Source organism: Chrysemys picta, chromosome 16 (assembly GCF_011386835.1).
Source record: "Chrysemys picta bellii isolate R12L10 chromosome 16, ASM1138683v2, whole genome shotgun sequence".
NCBI lineage: Eukaryota > Metazoa > Chordata > Testudines > Emydidae > Chrysemys > Chrysemys picta.
The window spans coordinates 23,304,182-23,326,268 of record NC_088806.1 but is presented as its reverse complement, the minus strand read 5'-3'; the positions used below and the strand labels follow the sequence as shown (position 1 = coordinate 23,326,268).

The window sequence follows — 22,087 nt, the reverse complement described above, 5'->3', positions numbered from 1 at the left end:
AACAAATAACCGTAAGGGTGCAGCTTGCATGAGATGCACATAATTTATTTTGCTGATGGGCAGGGATTTCCTGCAATGTATGTGAAGGGTCTAATTTCCTACTCCCTTTTTGTCTTATTGATTGAGAGTGGTACATTCAGAACACCAATATAAGTTAAGAACATTGATATTTTCAACCCTGCACAATTGTGGATGATTAACAGTGAGTAGGAATACATTTGAGTCTACGCCTTCACAGCTGTAAAGAATGTATATATGTAGGATCTACAGCATGCATCTATCAGTGTGCATGTGAACATCTCTGTACATGTACATCTGTTCATGAACATATGTATTTGTATCAAACTGTATCCATTAGTGTCTTTGTTTCTGTGCATATATTTATCTGCCGATATGTGCCCATATAACCCACATCATGCATGTGTGTGTGTTGAAGGTTGTGTAGCCTCATATATGTACCAGCATGTCACTGTGTGTCTGTACATGTATGAATGTCCCATGGAAATTAGGTGTCTATGTGTTCACAGGTCTGTTCGCCCCAGCAATGATGGAACATCATCAGTTGGATGCTTTTAGCTGGTACAAAAGGATTGCTGGACTCCTTCAGGAGATGAGCTGGTGGCCGTTGTGGTTTGCAGAAGATGAAACAGCTCAGATTCTGTGTCTTTAATTCTCTGAGCAACACAGCTCTTCTTAATTTCCAGCAACTGGGCCTGGTCTCTCTTCGCAGCCCAGGATTCCAGCTGCTCTGTGAAGTGTTGTGCTTCCTCCTCATGAATCCTGCCCAGTGTCTGCCATAAAAATGTAAAATAAAACAACAGCACACTCCCATGGAGTTAGACAGCAGCAACATCTTTCCTGAGGCAGCCTGGCTTAGGGCTAGAATGTAGCACTGAGAACCAGGAGACCTGGGTTCTAGTGATCTTGAGCAAGTGAAAAACTATCAATCACATGTCTGTACAATACCCACCTTTATAAAGCACAGCAAGATCAAGGGTTCAAAAATGCTATCGACCTGCAACTATTATCATCCTTCGTTTACAGGGAATCCATCCTAAGACCCAGATTCAGTGGGTATGTCTACACTGCAATCAGAGGTGTGATTGCAGAATGTACATAGACATACCTGAGCTAGCTTTCATCTATTTAGCTTGGGCACTGATAGCAGTGAAGATGTGGCAGCACTGAAGTCTGTGCAGTTGCTTTTTGAGTTTTTTGGATCAATTGGATCAAAACTAGCTCAGATATGTCTATATGTACTATATAAAACTGGTCATCATCTATTAAAGATTCACAGCCACGTCCAGGAATATATTCCATGTAGAAGCCGTTCCCCTTATAGCCATATTTTTTTCCTCTCGTTTACTGAAAGGGACATATTTGCATAAAGAGAATCAGGATCTTCATTCTCCTGCTGGTTAATCCCCACTGCAAGTCACAAACCTTGGTTGCTCCATAATCCATCTCCACAGCAACTATTTGTGGTGATACAAACAGAAAGCTCTGACAGATGAGCTCTTAGGAAACAGAAATCCTATATTCATGCAACTGCTCACTGTGACAAGACATCAAGGAAAAGAACAACAAGAATTGAGTGACAGGAGTGGGACTAGTTCTCAACTGAATGTTTTTCAAAGTTTTCTACAGAGGGCTCTGGAAAGCTGCAGTTTCATCTGGACTCTGTACTCCATGCAATGTTTGGATTGTAATTAATTATACCTTTCAGTACTTCTATAGCAACATCAAAGTTTGCAACGTGTTTTACATGTTCCAATGAATTGAACTTCACAATTGCTCTGAAAGTATCACTTATAGCCCATTTTATAGATGCAGAAACTGAGGGACAGAGAAGTAAAGTGATTTGTCCAAGATCATACATGGAGCCAGGCAAAGATCTGGGAATAGAACTGAAGAGTCCTGGTGCTGTTCCCTGCTCTAACCACTAGTCTACAATGCCTTACTGTTGTAGCAAAAGCTGATCTTATGGAGACTTACATACATGTTTTAAAGTTATCCAACTTCTAGATCACAGCATGCCCTGCTAGGGGCCTAGAGAAGCTTAGGTTCTGTTAATGACCACAAAGTTCAAGAAGTTTGCAGAATCCAAGACCAGCTTTCTTCTCCTTTTCCCTGTGCTTCAGCAGATAACTTGTTTGGCTGGATCTGCATAGGTAAATGTCTGACCTTCTGTTGTCACCTATATTCTGGGGCTAGATTCCGGGAGCACAGGGTTGTCAGTCTGCATGCAGCATGGTGCAATGCCATTTGTGTCACAACAGTAGAGTAAGTGATGGGAACACAACCATACAAGGCAAGCTGCCTGATAAAAGACTTTATCCTGGAGGAAAAACTTTCCCCTTCTCTGATGAACTGAACTAATGATACTGGAGTTGATGGGTCTGCAGGAAAGGAGACAACTGGTTCAGGGATGTCTGAACTGTTCACTTAGCCTGGCTCTTCACCCTCACCATTTGCAGCACAGGAAGCAAAATCATTAGGGGCTGCACCAAGTTGAAGGTGAGCTGTTGTGGACACCTCTGTGGAGTTTGGTAAATGCACCAAGTCCATGAAAAGTGGTTCATACCGCAAATGATTCCTCCTGGATTCTGAGCTTCTGGTCCAGTAGTTCCTCCTCCTTCTGGCTTGTCAAGGCCTCCACTGTAAGCTGGAAGAACTCCTCGTTCAGCCCATCCAGCATCTTCTCCAGCTTCGCAACCTTCCACAAGAGAACACGGGCTATTGAGACCCTTCAGTCAAAGAGCCCTCCGGTGTGCAACCAAGTCAATTGACACTCAAAGGAACTGAAGCCCTGATGCTTCCCATATGGAAATACACAGCGCTTGGATGCAGAGGTGGAATAAATATATATAAATAAATAGTGTTGGCGAGCTCACACTACCTAATTGCAGCCTTTCCCAGCAGGAGTCCCTGCTGGAGACGGTTAGATGTGCAAGCCATGCGGAAGGTCACAGATGTAATACCATTAAGGAGAAAGAGTAACAGAGGAGAGGCTGTAAGGAGAGTCCCCGGGCTCTCTTACCAAGAGTGACAATGGAGAGTGGTGGAGCAGTGACACTTGGGGGAGCACCTATTCTCTTCTAAGAGTTGGCTGGTCTGTAAATCTGTCTGTCTGTCATACTAACAAGGCTTTTAAGACTTACTAGAAATTTTGGGTGCCCATCTTTCAAGGGGCCTGATTTCCAGAGTGCAGGTGCTCGGCACTTTCAGAACTTCACACCCCTTTAGGAGGCATTAAACTGGGCACCTCAAAACTGAGGCACCCAAAAGCCCTGGTGGCTATCGGTGTGGTGGAAATTTTAAAATAAAAGCCTGAAAAATGAAGAGAAAATGTCATAAACTCAACTTCTTCAATATATAGGAGTCTAATTCTTCTCTCTCTTACGCTGCTGAAAATCAGGAGTAATTCCACTGACATTGATGGAATAACATCAGGGAAGAACTGAATGAGCTGAAGGAGAATCAGATTGTCACACGTTGGCTGGCACCTGTGAATGAAGCAGGTACAGCTCTCTTGCGCCACAATAGGGGCTCCCGGTTTGGCCCCTTAAGAGGGTGCGTAGCACCAGAGGCTATAAAAGGTCAGGGAAAGACCCGGTGAGTGTCATTTAAGAAAAGTCGGGAGACTGGAGGGGGGTCTCTGGGGAAAGCTGCAGAGAGCAGAAAGTTCTCAGCACACCCTCTCTGTAAAGAGGGAGGAATTATCACGGAGCCAGTGGAGGGTGAGCCTACTGTCCTTCCTGAACCTCAGACAATCAAGGCCAGAGAAGGCGGGAGGCTGAGAGCAGGAGAGGAAGATGTTTTCTGGCTCTTGGAGCCAGAGAGCTGAAGCCAGCGGGCCAAAGAGGCTGCTCTGAAGAGCTGGGGCATGGTAAGGGATGCTGGGGCGGGATCAGAAAGCCAGGCCATGGTGAGGGACACTGGGGCTGGGCCGGAGAGCCAGGGTGTGGTGAGGGACACCAAGACATGATGAGGGACACCAGGGCTGGGCCAGAGAGCTGGGGCATGGAACGCTGGAGCTCTATTTGATGTATTGCCTGGATTACAGTGATGGTATTTGTAATGTGCATGACTTTTTCTTCTGTAATAAATTATCCCCACAAGAGCCATTTGTATCAAGGACACTTTGGACTATTTCTAGGGACTCTGAATGACGGAAAGTAAGATGGGTGGGCCTGTCATGCCATGGCTGCAGGAGAGCATGCCACGCGGGGTCGCCCTATGATATAGGCCCACAGCCTATGAGCGACTGACCTGAATGCCAGAGGAATCTGCATTTTTCTTATCTCCCTCACCACTCCACTTCATTGCTCCTTTTCTCCTTGAACTTTCCATCATATCCCGAATCTCCGCCTGAAGCTGAAAACATTGGTAATGTTGCAACCTAGACACAGAAAACACAACATGCATTTCCAGTATGACTCCTCTGATCACCCTCCAGAGTCTCTATTTTAATTCCTTCTTCACCTGCAATAGGCGGGAAGGGAGTTGGGGAAAGACGATGAGAGAGTGAACTGATTCACTTGCAATCTCATCGCAAGCCTGGAAGCAAGTCTGATAGGGTATGTCTACACAGCCCAGCTCTATAGATTAGAGCTAGCAGGGCTTGTGCTAGTGCTATAAAAACAGTTGTGTAGACAGTGCTTTGAAGTTGTGGCTCGGGCTCTGAATCCCACCCCTTTCCCTAGGGTCACCATAGCTTCAGTAGAGCAAGATCTGACTACTTCATAGTTTTTTTTCTCCAGAAAAAGTTATTACAGCTAACAAAGCTTCTCAATATCCAGCATGTTCCAACTCTCCCTTGACTCTGGGTGGGTTTGACATATTTTGGGCAGCTTTTGCAGGTGCATGCAGCATAAGTACACTGTGAAATTTGTCCTATAGAGAACATTCATGTAGCGTAAGGGGTGGAACCAAAAGCAAGCAATGAGATGTCCGCCTTTGTGTGTGCGTGTGTGTGTGTGTGTGTGTGTGTGTGTGTGTGTGTGTGTGTGTGTAAAAGACAGTCTAATCATGCCAATTGTTGGGAATTTCCCCCTGCTATTCAGCTTAAATATTCCTTAGCTCAGTCTTGTCTTGTTATTCCTTCAATGGTCCATCCTATCGCAATCCTCCTCCCCACTTGGTATTAGACCCTTCATGTACCTGTAGATAGTTGTCACATCACCCTCAAGCTACGCTACCCATTTTCAGTGGTAGCTCTTTTAATAAATCATTGCAGAAAGCCTGCAGTGTTATTTGGCTCACAGAACTCTTCCTGGCACTCTGAAGAAGGAACTGCTACATGTCTCATTCTCATTACAACTTTTTTTAAAGTACTTTACAAATAGTATTTAAATACACCTCATAACCCCTGGTGTGAAATAAATAAGTCATATTAGCCCCATTTTTGCAAATGGGGAAATTGAGACTCAGATGGGGGAGGGTAAGTCACTTGCTTGATTACTAGAACCCTAGAGTGCACAGACCACTAGATCATACCTCTCTCACTGCACACAAAGCATTCTCTGAGCTCCTTTCCAGGGCTCATAGTCAGAAACTCAGCTTGGATGCAATATTAGTGGCAACAGCTGCACCCATGGCTTTGATCTGTATCCAAACGCAACTTTGAAAGCAGAAGCAAAGTAGCCTAACACAAAAGTAGGAGAGATATATGCCAATTCCAGCAGTAGTTGCACCAGTGCCAAATACAGAGGTAAAATAACCTCTCTGCTGCTAATTGAGATTCCCCTGTTTATGACTCCAAGGATCACATTAGTCCTTGTGGCCACAGTATTGCACTGGGATCTTATGTTCAGCTAATTATCCACCACGACCCCCAAATCTTTTTCAGAGTGTCTGCTTCCCAGCATAGAGTCCCCCATCTTGTAGGTATGGTCTATGTTCTTTGTTCCTAGTGGTATACATGTATGTTTAGCTATATTAAAATTCATATTGTTTGCCCGCACCCAGTTTCCCAAGCGATCCAGAGTGCTCTGTATCAATGATCTGTGTCCTACACTATTTACCACTGCCCCAATTTTGTGTAATCTGCAAACTTTATCAGTGATATTTTTTCTTTTCTTCCAGGTCATTACAAATATTAAATAGAGTAGGGACAAGAACAGGTCCCTGTGGGACCCCATTAGAAACACCTGCTCAATGATCATTCCCCATTGAAAATTATCCTTTGAGACCGATCAGTTAGCTAGCTTAATCCATTTGATGTGGGCCATATTAATTTTATATTCTAGTTTTTTAAAATCAAACTGACATGTGGTACCAAGTCCAATGCCTTTCAGAAGTCTAAGTATGTTGCATCAACACTATTACTTTTATCAACCAAACTTGTAATCTCATCAAAAAAGATAGCAAGTTAGCTTGACAGGATCTATTTTCCATAAATCCATGTTGGTTGGCATTAATTATATTACCCTTCATTAATTCTTTATTAATTGAGTCTCAGATCAGCTACTCCATTATCTTGCCTGGGATCGATGTCAGACTGCCAGGACTATAATTACCTGGGCCATCTCATTTACCCTTTTTAAATAGTGACACATTAGCTTTCTTCCAGTTTCCGGAACTTCCCCAGTATCCCAAGAATTATTGAAAATCAACATTAATGTTGTCCACTGCCAGCTCTTTTAAAATTCTTGGATGCAACTTATCTTGACTGACTGATTTAAACATGTCTACCTTTAGTATCTCTAGTTTAACATCATCCTGAGATATTAGTGGAATGGAAAGAGTGTTATCATCATACAATGAGACTACTTCCACTGTCTTTTCCCAAATACAGAACAGAAATATTTATTGAATAATTCTGCCTTTTCTGATTATTACTGATAATTCTAGTATTTCCATCTGCTAATGGATCAATTCCACTGACAGGATTCTTTTTGTTCCTTATATACTTAAAAAAACCCACCTAAATCTCTTCTTATTGTCCTTAACTCTACTGGCCATAGATTTCTCCTTTTGTCCCTTTCCTTAAATTTTTTTTCTACAATTCCCAACTTCTGATTTATGTTCACTACTATAAGTTTCCCCTTTTTTCAATTATCTATATCTATATCTAGCTAGCTAGCTGCCTTTTCTTCCCCTCTAAACTAGGTTGGTTTTTTAACCAATACAGCCTTCTTCCTTGACTGTGGAATTGTGTCTTTTGCAACATCTAGTAAAGTGTTCTTAAACAGCTCCCGATTACCATCCACATTTTTCTGATTCAATTCTTCCTCCCAGTTGATATGGCTCATAATTGTTTTTAACTGTGTGTTGATCTCCAGTACCTCTCATGTTGGGATTTCTCAAGGAATTGGGGATCTGGTGACATTCGGATGCTCAGAAGTTCTTCAAATATTGTCTGGGAGTCAAAGCAAGTGGATGGTTTGTCTTCTGCAGGATCCTAAAATGAGCACCAAGAGAAAGGAAACAACCCATGGGGGTTACAATTCCAGAGCCTTATTTCCAGAGATGCTGAGTACCTGCAATCTTCCACTGATTTCAGCAGGAATTGTGGGTATTCAGCACATCTGAAAAAATCAGACACAAAGACTCTCAATCACGGTGTAAACACCAGAGGGTCAATCAAAAGAGCAACGTTTCCTCTCCGATCACACTGGATACTGCAAAAGTCCTGCAGGGAAATTAACTAACGAACCTGATGAGGATTGGCTGCCTCTCATTGCAGAATTATTGCCATTCATGCTTCCCGGGCCATGTTTCACTTTTGGGTTGTTAAAAGTGAAACTCAGCAGCACCTCCGAGCTTGGTGCTGATACCATGTAAACCCACTAAAGTGTAATGAATTAAAGTCATAACCATAAATCAGCCCCAGGTATGCTCAGAAGGTTCTTTAATGCATCAACAAACCTTGCATGAATTTTCAACAAACCCAGCTAAACCAGGCAAATTTGGGGGGGATTGGAGCACATTTCACACTGCTCCCCTTGATCTGCATGTGTGATTGTCACTGCCGCTAATGGAAGTCACATAATCTCAACTACCTTCTCTACTGCTCCCCAGGAACACTGGAAAAAGGCATTGGCCAGAGCTGTGATGCCTTTGTTGAGTTCCATCTGAAAGCAAGAATGAGCAGTGGCAGCTGCTGTAGATCCTGGAGAAAGACAAAAGTAGACAGAGTCACACCCCATTCACACCACTCATCTTTAGCGATCACAGTCCTTTTAATCCAATAGTGTAACCTCTTTAGCCATTAAATAGCCTCTCCACTGAGTGCACATGCTAGCAGACAAAAGGCAAAAGTAACCAAAGCATTTGTCCAGCAGAAATAGTTTTAGAAAGAATGCAGGATGACAGTGAGAGACACAGGGTCTCCATACACGCTGAGGAAGTTTCCCCAAACACCGCAGTTGAGTTTTACAACTAGTTTTCATGAACCGGGTTTAAAAGCAGTACGAATTTTTAGAGACACATCCCCACAGTAGACAGGCCAATAGTGTCAAAGGGATTGTGGCTGGTGGAACCACGGGACAGCTACAACTAGAAACAATAACTCCTTTTTCCTTTACTAATGCTAATTAGAAAGAGATTAAACAGAGAAAGAGCGAGAGAGAGAGATAAATAAACAAAAATCCACGCCTCATTGCAAAAAGAGAATTACACATTGTAAGGGTATAGGATGAAGTTGGTTGATTTGACTGTATAATGTTCAGAATGCCACAGTAACATCATACATGTAATACATTGTGTTCCAGTGGAACTCAAAGTATGTCCTACACTCTATGGGTCTGATTTTCAGGGATGCTGAGCACCTGCAGTTGTGGTGGTAGGCACCCATCACCACTGAAAATCTGGTCCTATATGTGTAGCTGACTTCCAGTGATGCAAGGGGGTAAGCAACAAACCAAAGACAAGCTGTAGTTGAGGGAGAACGATATTCACCAAGGACATTGGGGCAAACCCATATTCTTACCAAAAGTGCCATGAGATCTTTAGGGCCTGCTTCTACTCTCACAAAAGAGAAGCAAGTCCTTGATGTCCACATCAGGAAGATGGGACCTTGGCTTTGTAAGGCAAACTCCATCTTGGTCAGAAGGATGAAGGGCTGAGCTGAGCTTAATGGTATTTGAACTTATAGTTCCAGTCATTTCAAACCTGATACTCAGAGTCCCAAGACAACCCCCCTGGCTGGTTTATGGAAAAAAACAACACATGTTTCTTTATGGGAGATGTCCAACTTGGATTGATCATGATGCTATCCTAAAGTTAATTAAAGGAATCAACCTGGATACTCAGCAGCCTGCCAACCCAGCTAGCATACGTATGCTACTTACACTATCCCTGGACATGTACAGCCCCATCTAGCATTCACCTGGCTCTATTTTCTACATATATATAGATATAAAGAAAAGCTTAATTAAGTTCAGTGACCAGAGGGGGGAATCTTTAGATTGGGGATGATCTAGGAGCTTTGGGATTCACCTCCATTGGTTTCAGATCAGTCGCTCAACAGCAGCATAGAGGCTGCTAATACTCATTAGCTGAAGTTATAGAAAGTGGCTCTGAAGCGTCACTGAATTACAAAACTCTGCTTGTGATGGTCTGACATTTCCTTGATGTGTGATTTGCATGGTAACTACAGGGTAGATGCATGCTCTCTTTCTCTTGCCAATGATTCACTGTGAAGCACAAACACCACTAGCTGCTTTCTGCAGTGATGTAATGATAGTCAGGAGTTGGAGCAATTGAAAAAATTGTGCAAACACCTTTAAAGAACAGATCAGTTCACTTATCAGCTCTGAAGCCTGCAAAGGGATAGAAAATAAAAGTAAAATCAAGGCTAAATCCTCAGCTGGTGTAAATCAGCATAGCTCCATTGACTTTAAGATTTATTTAGATTGTAGGGTCCTTGGGGCAGAGGGGACTATCATGTTGAATTTGTGCAGCACCTTGCACAATGGGGTTCTGGTCCATGACTGGGCACCATGTTGATACAAATTATAATAATTTTAGCAGCTGGAGACCTGGCTCTCAAATAATTCAAACACTGAATGAAAGCCTTCCTTGTATTGGGCTGTGATCCTACTGCTGGAGAGTGCCCAGGGCCTTTGAAGTTTGGGCCTCAGTATCAGGGCCAGAAAGGGCTTGAAGCATCTGGGGAAGGGAAATAACACGAGTGGTGTCACGTAGAGCAGCACTGCAGGACTCTAGATAGAGCTGTGTCCAGGAGCAAAGAAAACCAAACTTTGCCCAGACAGCAAACTCTTACCAAGCAACAAAGAAATTATTGGGGCTATGAAGACATTCCTATAAAAGAACCTGTTCCTCACCTGCTGAGTCACAGATAGAGTATAAATAGCAGACACCCTGCTCCCATCGATTGCTGCCACTCATACCTGCTTTGATCCATGCCATGGCATTCAGCAGGATGGCTATAAATTCCCCGGCATTCTCCAGGCGTGCTGAACATATATACAGGAACCTGTTGGTGGCATCATAGTAGGAATCTCCAGGGCTTTGGAGAGCCTCTTGGACCCCTTCTGGGCTTTGGTCTGGGACTGTCTGAGCCAACATGAGTACCACAGCCGGGTGGGAGTAGGCCCGGCTTAGCAGGCGAATCACAGTGCAGCCAAAGCGGTAAACCACAAACTGGCGAGGGGACAAGCTGGACAGATCTGTGGTGACCAATGAATTCCTGGTGGGCCTTGGAGAACTGTCACTCAAATATGCCTCTGGAAAAGAAAAGCCACAGCAATTCAGGTAAGCAATCTAGCTTAATTCCCTGCTCCCTGGAGCGGTCTTCCCTCTGTCAACCAATACCATTTCCTGCTCCCTGGAGCTGTCTTCTTCCCTCTGTCAACCAATACCATTTCCTGCTCCCTGGAGCTGTCTTCTTCCCTCTGTCAACCAATACCATTTCCTGCTCCCTGGGGATGTCCTCCACCTGTGAACTAGCACCATCCCTCCTTCCTCTGTGAAATTCTCCACAATAAGCTACAATTCTGCAAGCTATTTCCTTCTCATTATCACAGGCTTCCAGAGAGATACTTTCTGGAGATGCACAGAGTGTAGGTGTAATGGCACCCTGCACAGAGGATTATGCCATTATCAGCTGCTGGGTTCTTTAAAGAAGGCTGGGGCAAGCGAGTCCAGTGTCCGCTGCCAAGCCACGCTTTTGTGGTCTCCATATACACACTGTCACATGGTGATACTTCCCATTCCCACCCACCTAGCCATGATTGAAGGCTCCCTGTAGCTTCAGGTTTAGCAGCTTGCCTCAGACACAGGGCCGGCTCCAGGCACCAGCATTCCAAGCAAGTGCTTGGGGCGGCAATCTGCAAGGGGCGGCAGTCCGTGTGTTTTTGCCACTCCAAGCAGCGCACCGAATTGCCGCTGCAGACGGTGGGGGCAGTCCACTGCCATTAGGGCAGCAGGCGTGTTTCCGCGGTGGCGGCAACTTCTATGTTCAGCTGCCTGTGGGGGCAATTCGGTGGCTTCTGTCTTCCGGCTGAAGACAGAAGCTGCTGCCGAATTGCCGTGGAAACGCGCGTGCCGCCCTAACGGCACACGGACTGCCCACGCTGTCCGCGGCGGCAAGTCGGCATGCTGCTTGGGGTGGCAAAAACAGTACAGCCGGCCCTGCTCAGACATGTCCAGTCCCCAGAGGAGAGAGATCCTCAATCTCCCCTAAGCACTGTCACTCTTACTGTCATTTTCAGCACAGAGGCCAAGAGGTGAATGGGCCCCAGAGACTGACTTTTCCTCTAATCTTTCCCAGCCAGGATTGAGACACACTGCCAGGGAAGCTTGCCCTTTTAATACTTATGCGGTACCTGTGGATCAACAGAGGACTTCATTCTCCAGGGAGGTCAATCCACCAGCTCTGACTCATGTTAAACTAGTCAATGAACTGCAGAGATATTTTATCTATAAGACTATGTAAGAGTCACTCATCTGCGCGCAAATGTAGAGTGGACTTCGTAATTAATGATTCCTCCTCCCGACACCAATCCTATATGTTTGCATTCTGCACCTCAAGGGGCACAGGCTGCAGGACACGCAAGAGGAATTTTGCTTCATTACCTGCAGCAGAAGCAATAGGATACTGCTGCTGCTTCTCCAAAGCCTGCCTGATCTCACGCAAGGTCCTGGCAAGGGGGGAAGTTGCCATCAGACTCTCCACCTCAAGCTCAGTCAGACAGGCCAGCATGGACCTCCCAGGCTGAGGACCTAGACCTGGGAAACACAGACATGGCATGTCAGCTAGAGGAGCACCTCCAGGCCTGGAGAAAGGAGGTGGCTTCATGAAGATGGCTGGACAGGTGGGTAGTTACTGTGTAACACATTGCCACAAGCAAGAACTGTAGTGCCTAGAGAGTGCTTCTCCTGAGCCCCAGGTGGTAAGAGAATCACGGAGCTGATGCTCCTTCATATCTAGATGGCGTCCGGTTCTCCAGACAGCATCCACCTAGTGGCTGATCCATGGAGTGGCACCCAACATCTTTCACAGGAGGTGGTTGCTGAGTGCATGGCTGCAAATGGCTAGGGCTGCTGCAGATTTCCCCCCATCACAATATCGTTCTATGCACTGGGGGTGAGGGTCCATGTGCTGTAGGGCCTTTCTTGGACTGGTGTGCAATGGGAGCTTACTGGGCAATGCTCTTTAATTTACCACCACTTTAAAAAGACCTCCCAGTAAATACTAATTATAAACTGTCCAAAGAAAATTAAAAAAACAAAAAGTGTCGCTACCCATACACTCTGGTGATTATTTTAACCAAGTATTTATCTAAGCAGCCTCCACAGCACCCCCTGAATTGTTACCATGTCCACAGCTGAACCATGGCTCTTACCTTGTTCTTCGCAGGTGACAAAGGGGCCTTTCCTATTGGAGCGTCCATGCTGCTGGAGCCCACCAGGATCCTGTATGACAAACAAGGCCCAAGTGTCATAGACATGGACAGAGACACAAGCCATTGGGAATAATACAGAGGTCCATTTTGGATCAGCTGTTCTTCACCTGCTCTCCCTCCGCTCCTGCTTTCCTTTGACTGGCCAGGCTGGATTCTGCTGTCCCATCCTGTCCATGTACGTGCTGTGATGGCTCTTGCTTCACAATCGTCTTCCCACAATGGACTTTACCAAGCAGGATTTTCAGAGCTTTCATTAACTCTGTTGCCTCCCGCCACTCAGCACCTAATGAATTCAGCAACAGCAATAATCAAAGGTTGTGCCACACATTTATAAAGCCCCACTCATTCCCAAGTGCTTTAAAACCTATACGCAAGTCTCATTTATCCACCACTGACATGCAGCCAATGTGGCCGTGGTTTACAAGTGCATGGTATTTTAGGACAGGAAGCTAAGAATGCTGTACTTACACTACTGGGAGAATGTACAGACGCTCAGTGGAGTTAACGGAGCTGGGATCTGACTGGGGCACCGAGGTTGGGACTAACAACCTTAGTAGAGCTTCAGTTTTACATCTCGTTTGAAAGGGAGCTCAGGAGACAGCCCAGTTTCAGGCTTGACTTGAGCTTTATGAATCCAGACCACTGCTGATGGCAATAGGTTCATGGAGGATAGGTCTATCAATGGCTTTTAACCAAGATAGTCAGAGACACAACCCCATTGTCCGGGTGTCCCAAAACCTCTGAATGCCAGAAGCTGGGACTGGACGACAGGGGACGGATCACTCGCCAATTGCCCTGTTCTGTTCATTCCCTGAAGTGTCTGGCACTGGCCACCGTCAGAAGACAGGATACTGGGCTAGATGGACCTTTAGTCTGACCCAGTATGGCCGTTCTTATGTACTTAATACCTGTCTGTAACAATGTGCAACCAGCGCATCTCATCTGCAGCCCTTGTGGAAGAGTCCTACAGATTAGAATTTAATAGGGTTAATATCTACGGGGCTCTCAAAATTAGAACTCTGTGGAATTGAATGGAGAATTATGACTTATCTTATGCCATTCCATAGAATTTAATAGAGAATTATAGGTCTGCTATGGAATCCTATAGGGTGGGTCCAATAAAGCCAATGGAAAAAGTTGATAATGCCCTATTGAATTTCTTAAGGTTTACAGTAATGTCAATAGAATACTATTACATTTCTATAGGACTCTATTGATTTCACCCTGTTTGATAGGCCTCTTCCCCAAAGGAACTCATCTAAGGAGCTGCCATCAATTCCTATGGGAATTGTGACTTGCAGTGACATGGAAAACTGGGATATTGAGTAGTCTCTTCTCTCCATTTACATGAACCATGCCTTTCCTAACCATGCTGTGGATGGCTCATGGAGCACTACCTGCCATCCAATCCCTACTGCTCCCTTCCCTCCATTCTGGTTCTCTCACCTGTGTGGCCCATTGCTTGAAAGCCTCTGCTGGTCAATTCGTCATTTTGCCCAATGCCCATGGCTGCCTGGGTGCTCCCCTGGGTTCTATGCACTGAGATGCTTTGCCTGGTGAGGCCTTTCAGCCCTTCAGAGTCCAGAGTTTGCACCATGTCCTAGTTACAGAGAGCAGCATCGTCATGCTTTACCGCTCTTGTATTCATTCCTCCCTTTCCCAGCCTCTCCAACTAAGCACACAGACACCATGGGCTAAATGCCACCTTCACATGCAGGTCCCATGCTGGCATCCCAGGGCAGAATTTGACTCTAGATCACGTGCATTTGAAAGGACACTATAGTATCAGGTGAGCTTTGTGTGGCTTAGAATAAGAGTCTAAGCGTATTCTGTACGCCAAATGACAGGTGCAGCAGTGAGTGTGCATCTCCTGAACACTGGGAAGCTCCAGAAAGGATTCCAGGAGCCCCATGGCTGTGCCTAACTGCTCTGTAGAGCCCCCAGGGAGCAAATACACTGCAGCCCCTTGCAGAACTACAGCTGCCTGCCCATGCTACTGTCTGTACAGTGCAAATAAATCTAGCACCTCTCTCCTGGACCAGGCAGTAGAATGAGACTCAGAGCAAGGAGCAAGGAGCCATGCTTTCAGCAAAAATATAGCAGGTACCAGAAACATTTGTGGCTCTGGAAACCACACTGGGCATTTAAAATGAGTTGCACTTCTGGTCACTGTGACCCGGGGCAGCCGAGTTCCAAAGTGTTACTTGACAGGTCACTCCTGAAAGGAATGTTGCATTGTGGGATTGCAGCCAGAGGACCGCTTATACCGTTATAGTTATGTGTGCATCCATACTGCCATTGTGATAACAAAACTGTACTGGCAGGAGGCTCAGGTCTCTCCCCAAAAGGAGCGGAAATGCCCAAAAAAGCAGAGGGTTTTGTTGTTCGGGGCAGGGCCGGCTCCAGGGTTTTGGCCGCCCCAAGCAGCCAAACAAATAAAAGCCACGATCGCGATCTGCGGCGGCAATTCAGGGGAAGGTCCTTCGCTCCGAGCAGGAGCAAGGGACTGTCCGCCGAATTGCCGCCGAATAGCTGGACGAGCTGCCCCTCTCCGGAGCGGCCGCCCCAAGCAGCTGTTTGGTAAGCTGGTGCCTGGAGCCAACCCTGGTTCGGGGACAGAAGTAAGGGTGGACAATCATGAGGCTGTGCAGAAAATGGATCAGTTTTGCTGGTACAACTTTCTAACGCAGACCAGGCCTAAGAGATACTGAAAATCTAGCTAATAGGCTAAGTACCCGGGATCCAGAGCCCACAGGTAGCAAAAAGCTGGAGCAAAGAGTTTCATCCAATACTGCAGTACAATATAGCCAAGATCAGGCTCAGAGGTATTTTCACTGGGAGCAAATTCCAGAAGTGAAAGCCAGGAAATGCCTTTTGGCTGGCTGTCATGCGTGTCACCCAGGGGACAAGGTGCAGAAACAGTCCACCTACATGCAAGGGACTGGGCACTAGGGGAAGCTGTTGTCTGAGAGAGGTGGGCTCTGGGCACTTCCAGGCTCTGTAGTGACTAGCTCCCTGAGCTTCAACCAGAAGTGGACTGGTAGCCAGTGCAGAATGATATGTTCCTGCTGGTCTGCCTTGCTCAGAGGGTGGACAGCTGTATGCTGCACCTGGTAGCCTTTCAGGTAGCTCCAGGTAGAGCGTGCTGCTGTAGTCTAGCCTATATAGTGGTAACGAAGGCATTGCTAACCACAATGAGGGGAGAGTAGAAGGATGGAATCTCTTGCCCGGCTGCATGTCTCTCTGGCCATTGCTGCCACTGGGAATTCTCAGGCACAGCCACTATACTGAGTAAATTCCTATCCAGTAAACTATCTATGCTCCAAGTTCCAAGGTTCCGAGATCCCCTTCCGTAAGCTCCTCTCCATACTGACCATCAGACCCTGGATCCGCTGGCTGATCCCCCTGTAAAAGGCCAACACATCCACCCTGTGTTTTGCCAGCTGAGAAGCCAGGTGAAGGTTTTGGTCCTCCAGTTTATCATATAGGGTGCGGACGCTGAAATCTTCCAGGTCCCTCGGTGCGGGCGGCTCGCCTGAAACACAAAGTGCCTCTCATTTCCCATTGCTGACTGGAAGGCCTGAAGATATTTCTCTCCTTGAGAGTCACCAGCTGAATCTCCAAATGGGTATGATCTCATGATACACCATTTCATTCTGGGCCTTTAATACCAATTTACACCCCAGCATGCGTCACAGAGTGCAATAAACGGTAATGGGGGAGAGAGAAGTGTGGTATGAAGGAGGAAAGGAGAGTCGAGTCGATGAGGCAGGAGATACAGGGAGGCTGTTGCACATGGCTGGAGCTGCAAGTGGCTGCAGAACAGAAGGCCTTTACTTAACAATGGCAAGACTGTGAGGGTCAGAACCAATGCTAGATACCTGGAGGGAATGGAGCAGAGCAAGATAAAGCCCACAGTGAGAGTGGCTGGATAAAGTGCTTTGAAGGTTCTAATAACTAAGAACCATCCATGGATCTGTCTTCTGAAATGAAAAGGCAATCCCAATGGATCTGTGGATACGGGTGATGTAGTCAGATACTTTTGTACGTGAAAGGAGAGCTGTGGTATTCCTATGAATTGCACATTTATTTTACAAAGCTCATTGGATTCACCCTCCTGGCCTTTCCTTGTTTGGAGAACAGAAACCCAGTCTCGTTGGGAGCGCAGAAGGAATGCATAAAGGGCCAGCTACAGTCTTTTCATAACTCGGCCCTGTACTTCTTGTGCGTCCTTAAGTCACATCTCCTGCATGTGTCTTATTCTGCTGATCTCACCCACAAGGAGAAAGAGACCAGCCTTTGTAATGCGCTTTGAGACCTGTGGCTGAAAAGTGCCAGTTAAGTGCTAAGTGTCATTCATTCTCTGATATTACCATTGGGGTTGCGTGGTTTACACCACAGCAGCTTTTGCATATTAGTATGTTCTGACTGTTTGGTGCAGTGTCTAGCTGGAATCACGCTAAAAGTATATTTATTATTGTTTTTCTAGGAGATGAGAAAGAACAAACACCTGGATCCAAGGATCTGCGTGGCAGTGGAAATGACAAAGCCATCCTGTCTCTCTTAGAGCAGAGGCCAGTAAAAAGACAGCCACAGAGCACAGACACCAGGTGCTGTTTTTTCAGAACTTCAGGGAACTTTGCTGAACAGAGCATGGAATCTTCTCCCCTTGGAAGTTCCAGGCCCCACAGCGCCAGCCCACTGTGTCCTGTTAGGCTCTTAGTTTTAGCTTTTTACAGCACAACAGTTCCCAGAGCCAGTAGATGGTGCCACCTGCTGGGCCCTGAACTTATTGCATTAGCATGAACCACACCTTGAGCCCGTCACCTCTGAGATGTTGTCACTGAAAGAGGGGAAGAAAGACTGTAGGTTGCTGGGCACTTAGAGAACGTAAGAGCCAACAGCAGATACAGGGCCCTCATTTTCCAGGAGGTTGGCTTTGCTCTTTAACGTTGTGCATCCTTCCCTCACCTCAGATATCCTGAGGATGGTTACCCTCCTCAATACGAGGTGTGTGTGTGTGTGTGTGTGTGTGGGGGGGTACTATTAAACCCATTACACAGCTGGCAGGCTTCTGTCCCACACTGGGGAGAGAGAAAGTGTTTGACTGGAAGGAGGAACCTATCAGATGTCTGTGTCTCTGAGCGACATGGCAGCCTGAGTGAGTGTGTGACCACAAATGTATGGGCATCAGCATGAGTTTCCAAGTGTGCAGGCAATGGGATACTATGGTATGGGCGTGGCACATGAATGAGAACAGAACAGAATAGAGTTGGTGGGAATGAGTACGAACAAGTCAAAAGGAGAGAGTCTAGCCTTTGACAAAATGCTTTACCTGGACCATGGATAACTCCTTTCTCTCCACCATCAGCTCCTCTTCCAGAACCCTGGGGACCAAGGGCTTCATAGTACTGAAGGCTGGAAGGAGAAAAAGAGAGTGTGATACATATCCATGAGTGGAGCAGTACACGCACGCTCCATGCACCCACTCGCAGTTTTCCTTGTTGATTCTGGAGTAAGAGGGGTATGGAGCAGAGAACCAGGCAAAGTGATTCATGCAAAAAGAGTGAGGTGATGGCATTGTGCAGGGGATGCCGATGGAGATGTGAACGGAAGGGCCCTGGAGTGCAATAGGGGAAACGACCACTCTGTGGGGAAGCAGAGAAGCTTCGTCTCTGTGCAGTTGAGGACCCATCACACTGGGATGTTGGACAGGAGTGCAATGCCAAAGGCCAACAGGGATCAGCACCCCACCTGGACTGTGCAATAAGAAGCCCGTTTCCTTTATTGCTCTTGCACTCTATCCTGCAGACCTCTATTTGTATGCCCCAGAGCTAGCGGAGTCCTAGCATGCAGACAGACTCACCTGTCTTTAATGAGGATGTACTCGGGTGGGATGTGTGGCTCACCCAGGCTCCTCCACCGTGGCTTCCAGTTGTTCATGGGACTGGGGCTGGAAATGGGGGGCCTCAGCATGATAGCCAGGGTCATCAGAACAACCGTCAAGCAGCCCAGGACAAAGAGCACCGCTAGAAAGACCAGGTGAGATGGCCGGATGAGGGAGCTATGTGTCAGCATCAGTGGCTGAGTGCTGCCACAGTACCTGGGATGGTACCATGGTGCAGAATGGTTGGGGCCTGGGCTACCCTTTTATCTACTGTATAATTAGGGGAATCATGGAAAGGATATCACCTAGTGATGGACTGGCCTTGCACATCCAACAAGGGAAACCCTAAAGGCCACCTGCAAATGGAATCAACAGCATCCCATTGCTTTCCTCCATTGGTGCTGATGCCTCCAACATCCGCAGCAGGAGGGGCACTCACCATTTCTGATGCAATCACCACTGACGTGCTTCAGAGGGGCACTGCCTTCTCCATACCCAATAACAGGGACATCTAGCAACCTCCATCATCTTGGCTAAGCACTCCTCTTCTCCTTAGCCCCAACCTAGCCCAGAGGAACATTTAGCCACCCCACCTTCACTAATCGCACTCAGGTAAGGAGGATTGTGGAATGGTCCCTGTAGGCCTGGCACGCGTGTGGGTGGAAGAGGAGTTCAGCACTGACGGATGAAGCCGGTGATGGAAGCTGGTGCTCATGCTTGCAGGCCACACTTTCATGCATATTTCTGCTCTCTCTCTCGGCTAGTTGAGGGATAACAGAGCCAGGCCTCTGAGATCCCCCTCCAGAGCTGTGCTCCTGGGATCAGACCTTCCCAAATTTTTTACAATGAATTTATTTCCTTCCAGTTTATCAGGAAACACTAACAATTGGTGCTCTGGTGCTGAGGAGAAGGTAGCCATTGATTACCTGCATTCCTTCCATGAGAACTTGAGGGGGGAAAAGGTGGCTGCTCTACATATCTCCCCTTTAACTCCTGCCTCAGGCCTATTCCTAGCTAGGGACAGCAGGAAGCCTTGAGAAGGTTGGCTCCAGGAGGGAAGGGTACTGATGAGAACAGGAAAAGGCCAGGGGCTTGATGCTATTTACAGAGAGGCAGACTGGTTTAAGCATTTGTTACTGTTGCCTGATGGGCTTAAGCACCCTCTGATGCATCTGGGGATGGACTGGTGAGTGAATGAGAAGGAAGACTCTGCCATTGGTGCAGGAGGAAAGTTATGGGGACCCATTACCTAAAATATAAACAAGTTCCCCTGCACGGGCAGGGGCTTAGCATTGAAGGGCTATGAAGTGCACGGTGCCTTTCCATCCCTAACACAGCCCTTTAAAGGCCATAGTTCTATGAGCACCTCCCCTCTGTCAATGAACTTCTGCCCCACTGGGACCCAATAACCCCTGTTGTGGCTGCTCCAGCTACAATTCTGGCCTTCTGGAAGGTTGCAGAATGTAGCTCGCCATTCACACACACAAACAATATTCATCTCACAATGCGTCTCTCTCTCTCTGTAGGGTGAGGGTACTGAGAGATGCTCCCCATGAATTACAGCAGCTGACCCTGCAGGAGGTACAGGAGTAGACTCGGACAGCTAAATTAACCCTTGGAGCAAGCTCACTAATGTCAAGGGGTTTACACCAGGGATAGTTTTGGCCCATCAGTGCATGATGCCTATAAAAGTCCTTCTCTCTGGTTAGTGGACAGAGAACCCTATTAAAAGGGTATGTATTAAGTGGGAGCTCATTCCCATACTACAAGGAAGGTCACCAACAAGCTCCTTTGGTTTAAGGTATCAATTTGCCTTGACTGCTGTACCTGAGATAGTTGCCCAGTCAGGAGCTAAATTTAGTGCCCGATGTTTCAGAACCCCGTGTCTGGCCAGCTGGTATGGAGAGGAGGGCTGGAAGGAAGCGTTGACAGGGTCACAGCCCATGTTCTCCTCATTTACAGCCACGATCAAGATACGCTCCTGGATGGTGCTATCCCTAAAAACGTATCTCCCAGGATCTAGGAAAACATGGGCAAACCTGAAGGAGAAGAAGAAGAAGATACAGACAGATCCAACTGCCTTTAGTGTTAGGTTCTACAGCCATTAGCTTCTCCAGCCAGAAATCTAAATGCATTATCTGGAAAAACCATTCTTGGGAGGACTCAATGTCCATACTCATACAGGGCCTGATACAAAGCTCACTGAAGTCAATGGGAGGTCTTTCCATGGACTTCAATACATCAAGCCCTCAATCCAGGATTTTCACATGCTGCTCTTTGCCATAGACCTAGCCTTTCACTGAAGGAACCACCCTCCTCCAGGAAGAAGGGAAACGTACAACATATCTCATCATAACAACATCACTCAGTCTTGAGCTCCCTTCCCCATTAGCATTAGGAGTTACCTGGAGATGTTGAGGTGAGTCTCCCGAATAAGGTGGTCCAGTCTTCGGAAAGGACCAAAATCCCAGCCAGGATTGCTGTTGTACAGATGCTGCTTCTGATAGACGGGGTAGTGGCTGGAAGTGCGATCTGGGAACGAGCAGCACAGAGTTAGCAATTCTGAGCCCCTTGGTTAGGATGGATGCAATCAGGCTGCACCACACTGAGCAATGCGTGGGACCGAAGGGGTGTTACACCATCTAATGATAACACTTTGCACATTACAGCACTGAGGGTCTCACAATGCACTAGTGAAGCCTCACGATTTTATCCCCATTGTACAGATAGGAAAATTAAGACAACAGTTAAGTGACATATACATGGCCACACAGTGAGCCAGTGGCAAATCCTAGAATAGAACCCAGAAGTCCCCTGCAGTCAGGCGTGTGTAAAGGTAGAAAGGCAGGGGACATGTAGAAGAGATGCAGGCATGCAGTACCAGCCCATCGTTTGGTAGACAGTCATATACATGGTGGGTCTAGACACATAGGAAGATTAGACTGACTAGCGGGCAGCACATGAATCCACACAACAAGACTCACTGTGGGGATGGATGGTGAGCTGGAAAAGGATGGCATCTCCCACATTCAAACACACAATAGGGTTGGGGATGCAGGGTAAGGGATGGGTGTCCTTGGAGGAGGCAGTCTGCTTGCCACGCCGAACTCTCTGCAATGGCAGATCCAACCAAAAATTTCCTGGGACAGGCAATGGAGAAAAAGAGGACAGGAGTGGGAGCATTGCCTGGAGAGCACATGCCAAAGAGGCAGTGTCAGACAACACCTACCCCTTGACAATGTAAAGCCACTTTCCTCCCATCTTTCTGCTCTGGGGGCCCAACTCTGCTCTCACTGATACCAGTGTCAACCAGGAGTGACCCAAC

The 22,087-nt window shown here is 46.8% G+C and overlaps 1 protein-coding gene across 1 annotated transcript; it reads right to left on the bottom strand.

The window, feature by feature from the left end:
- Window positions 1-31: 31 nt before the first annotated feature.
- Window positions 32-21,972, bottom strand: LOC101940052 (uncharacterized). The gene is made up of 16 exons (XM_065569228.1): window positions 21,747-21,972; window positions 21,168-21,294; window positions 20,590-20,801; window positions 18,742-18,904; window positions 18,211-18,293; window positions 16,250-16,410; window positions 14,322-14,475; window positions 12,983-13,158; window positions 12,816-12,885; window positions 12,046-12,198; window positions 10,359-10,694; window positions 8,007-8,116; window positions 7,290-7,405; window positions 4,273-4,402; window positions 2,585-2,716; window positions 32-791 (listed from the first exon to the last, which is right to left on the bottom strand). Exons 1-16 carry the CDS (start codon window positions 21,943-21,945, stop codon window positions 573-575), a joined length of 2,541 nt encoding a protein of 846 aa, XP_065425300.1. The 5' UTR covers window positions 21,946-21,972; the 3' UTR covers window positions 32-572.
- Between the last annotated feature and the right edge of the window lie 115 nt (window positions 21,973-22,087).

Bases quoted from the DNA above. Each gene is read 5' to 3' on its own strand.
- LOC101940052 (XM_065569228.1), bottom strand. From the start codon at position 21,945: ATGCTCCCACTCCTGTCCTCTTTTTCTCCATTGCCTGTCCCAGGAAAT. The intron at 16,411-18,210 runs GTAAAGCATTTT...TTTGTGTTTCAG, and splicing joins AGGAGTTATCCATGGTCCAG to GCGAGCCGCCCGCACCGAGG. The intron at 14,476-16,249 runs GTCAGTATGGAG...CTCTGTAACTAG, and splicing joins AGCGGATCCAGGGTCTGATG to GACATGGTGCAAACTCTGGA.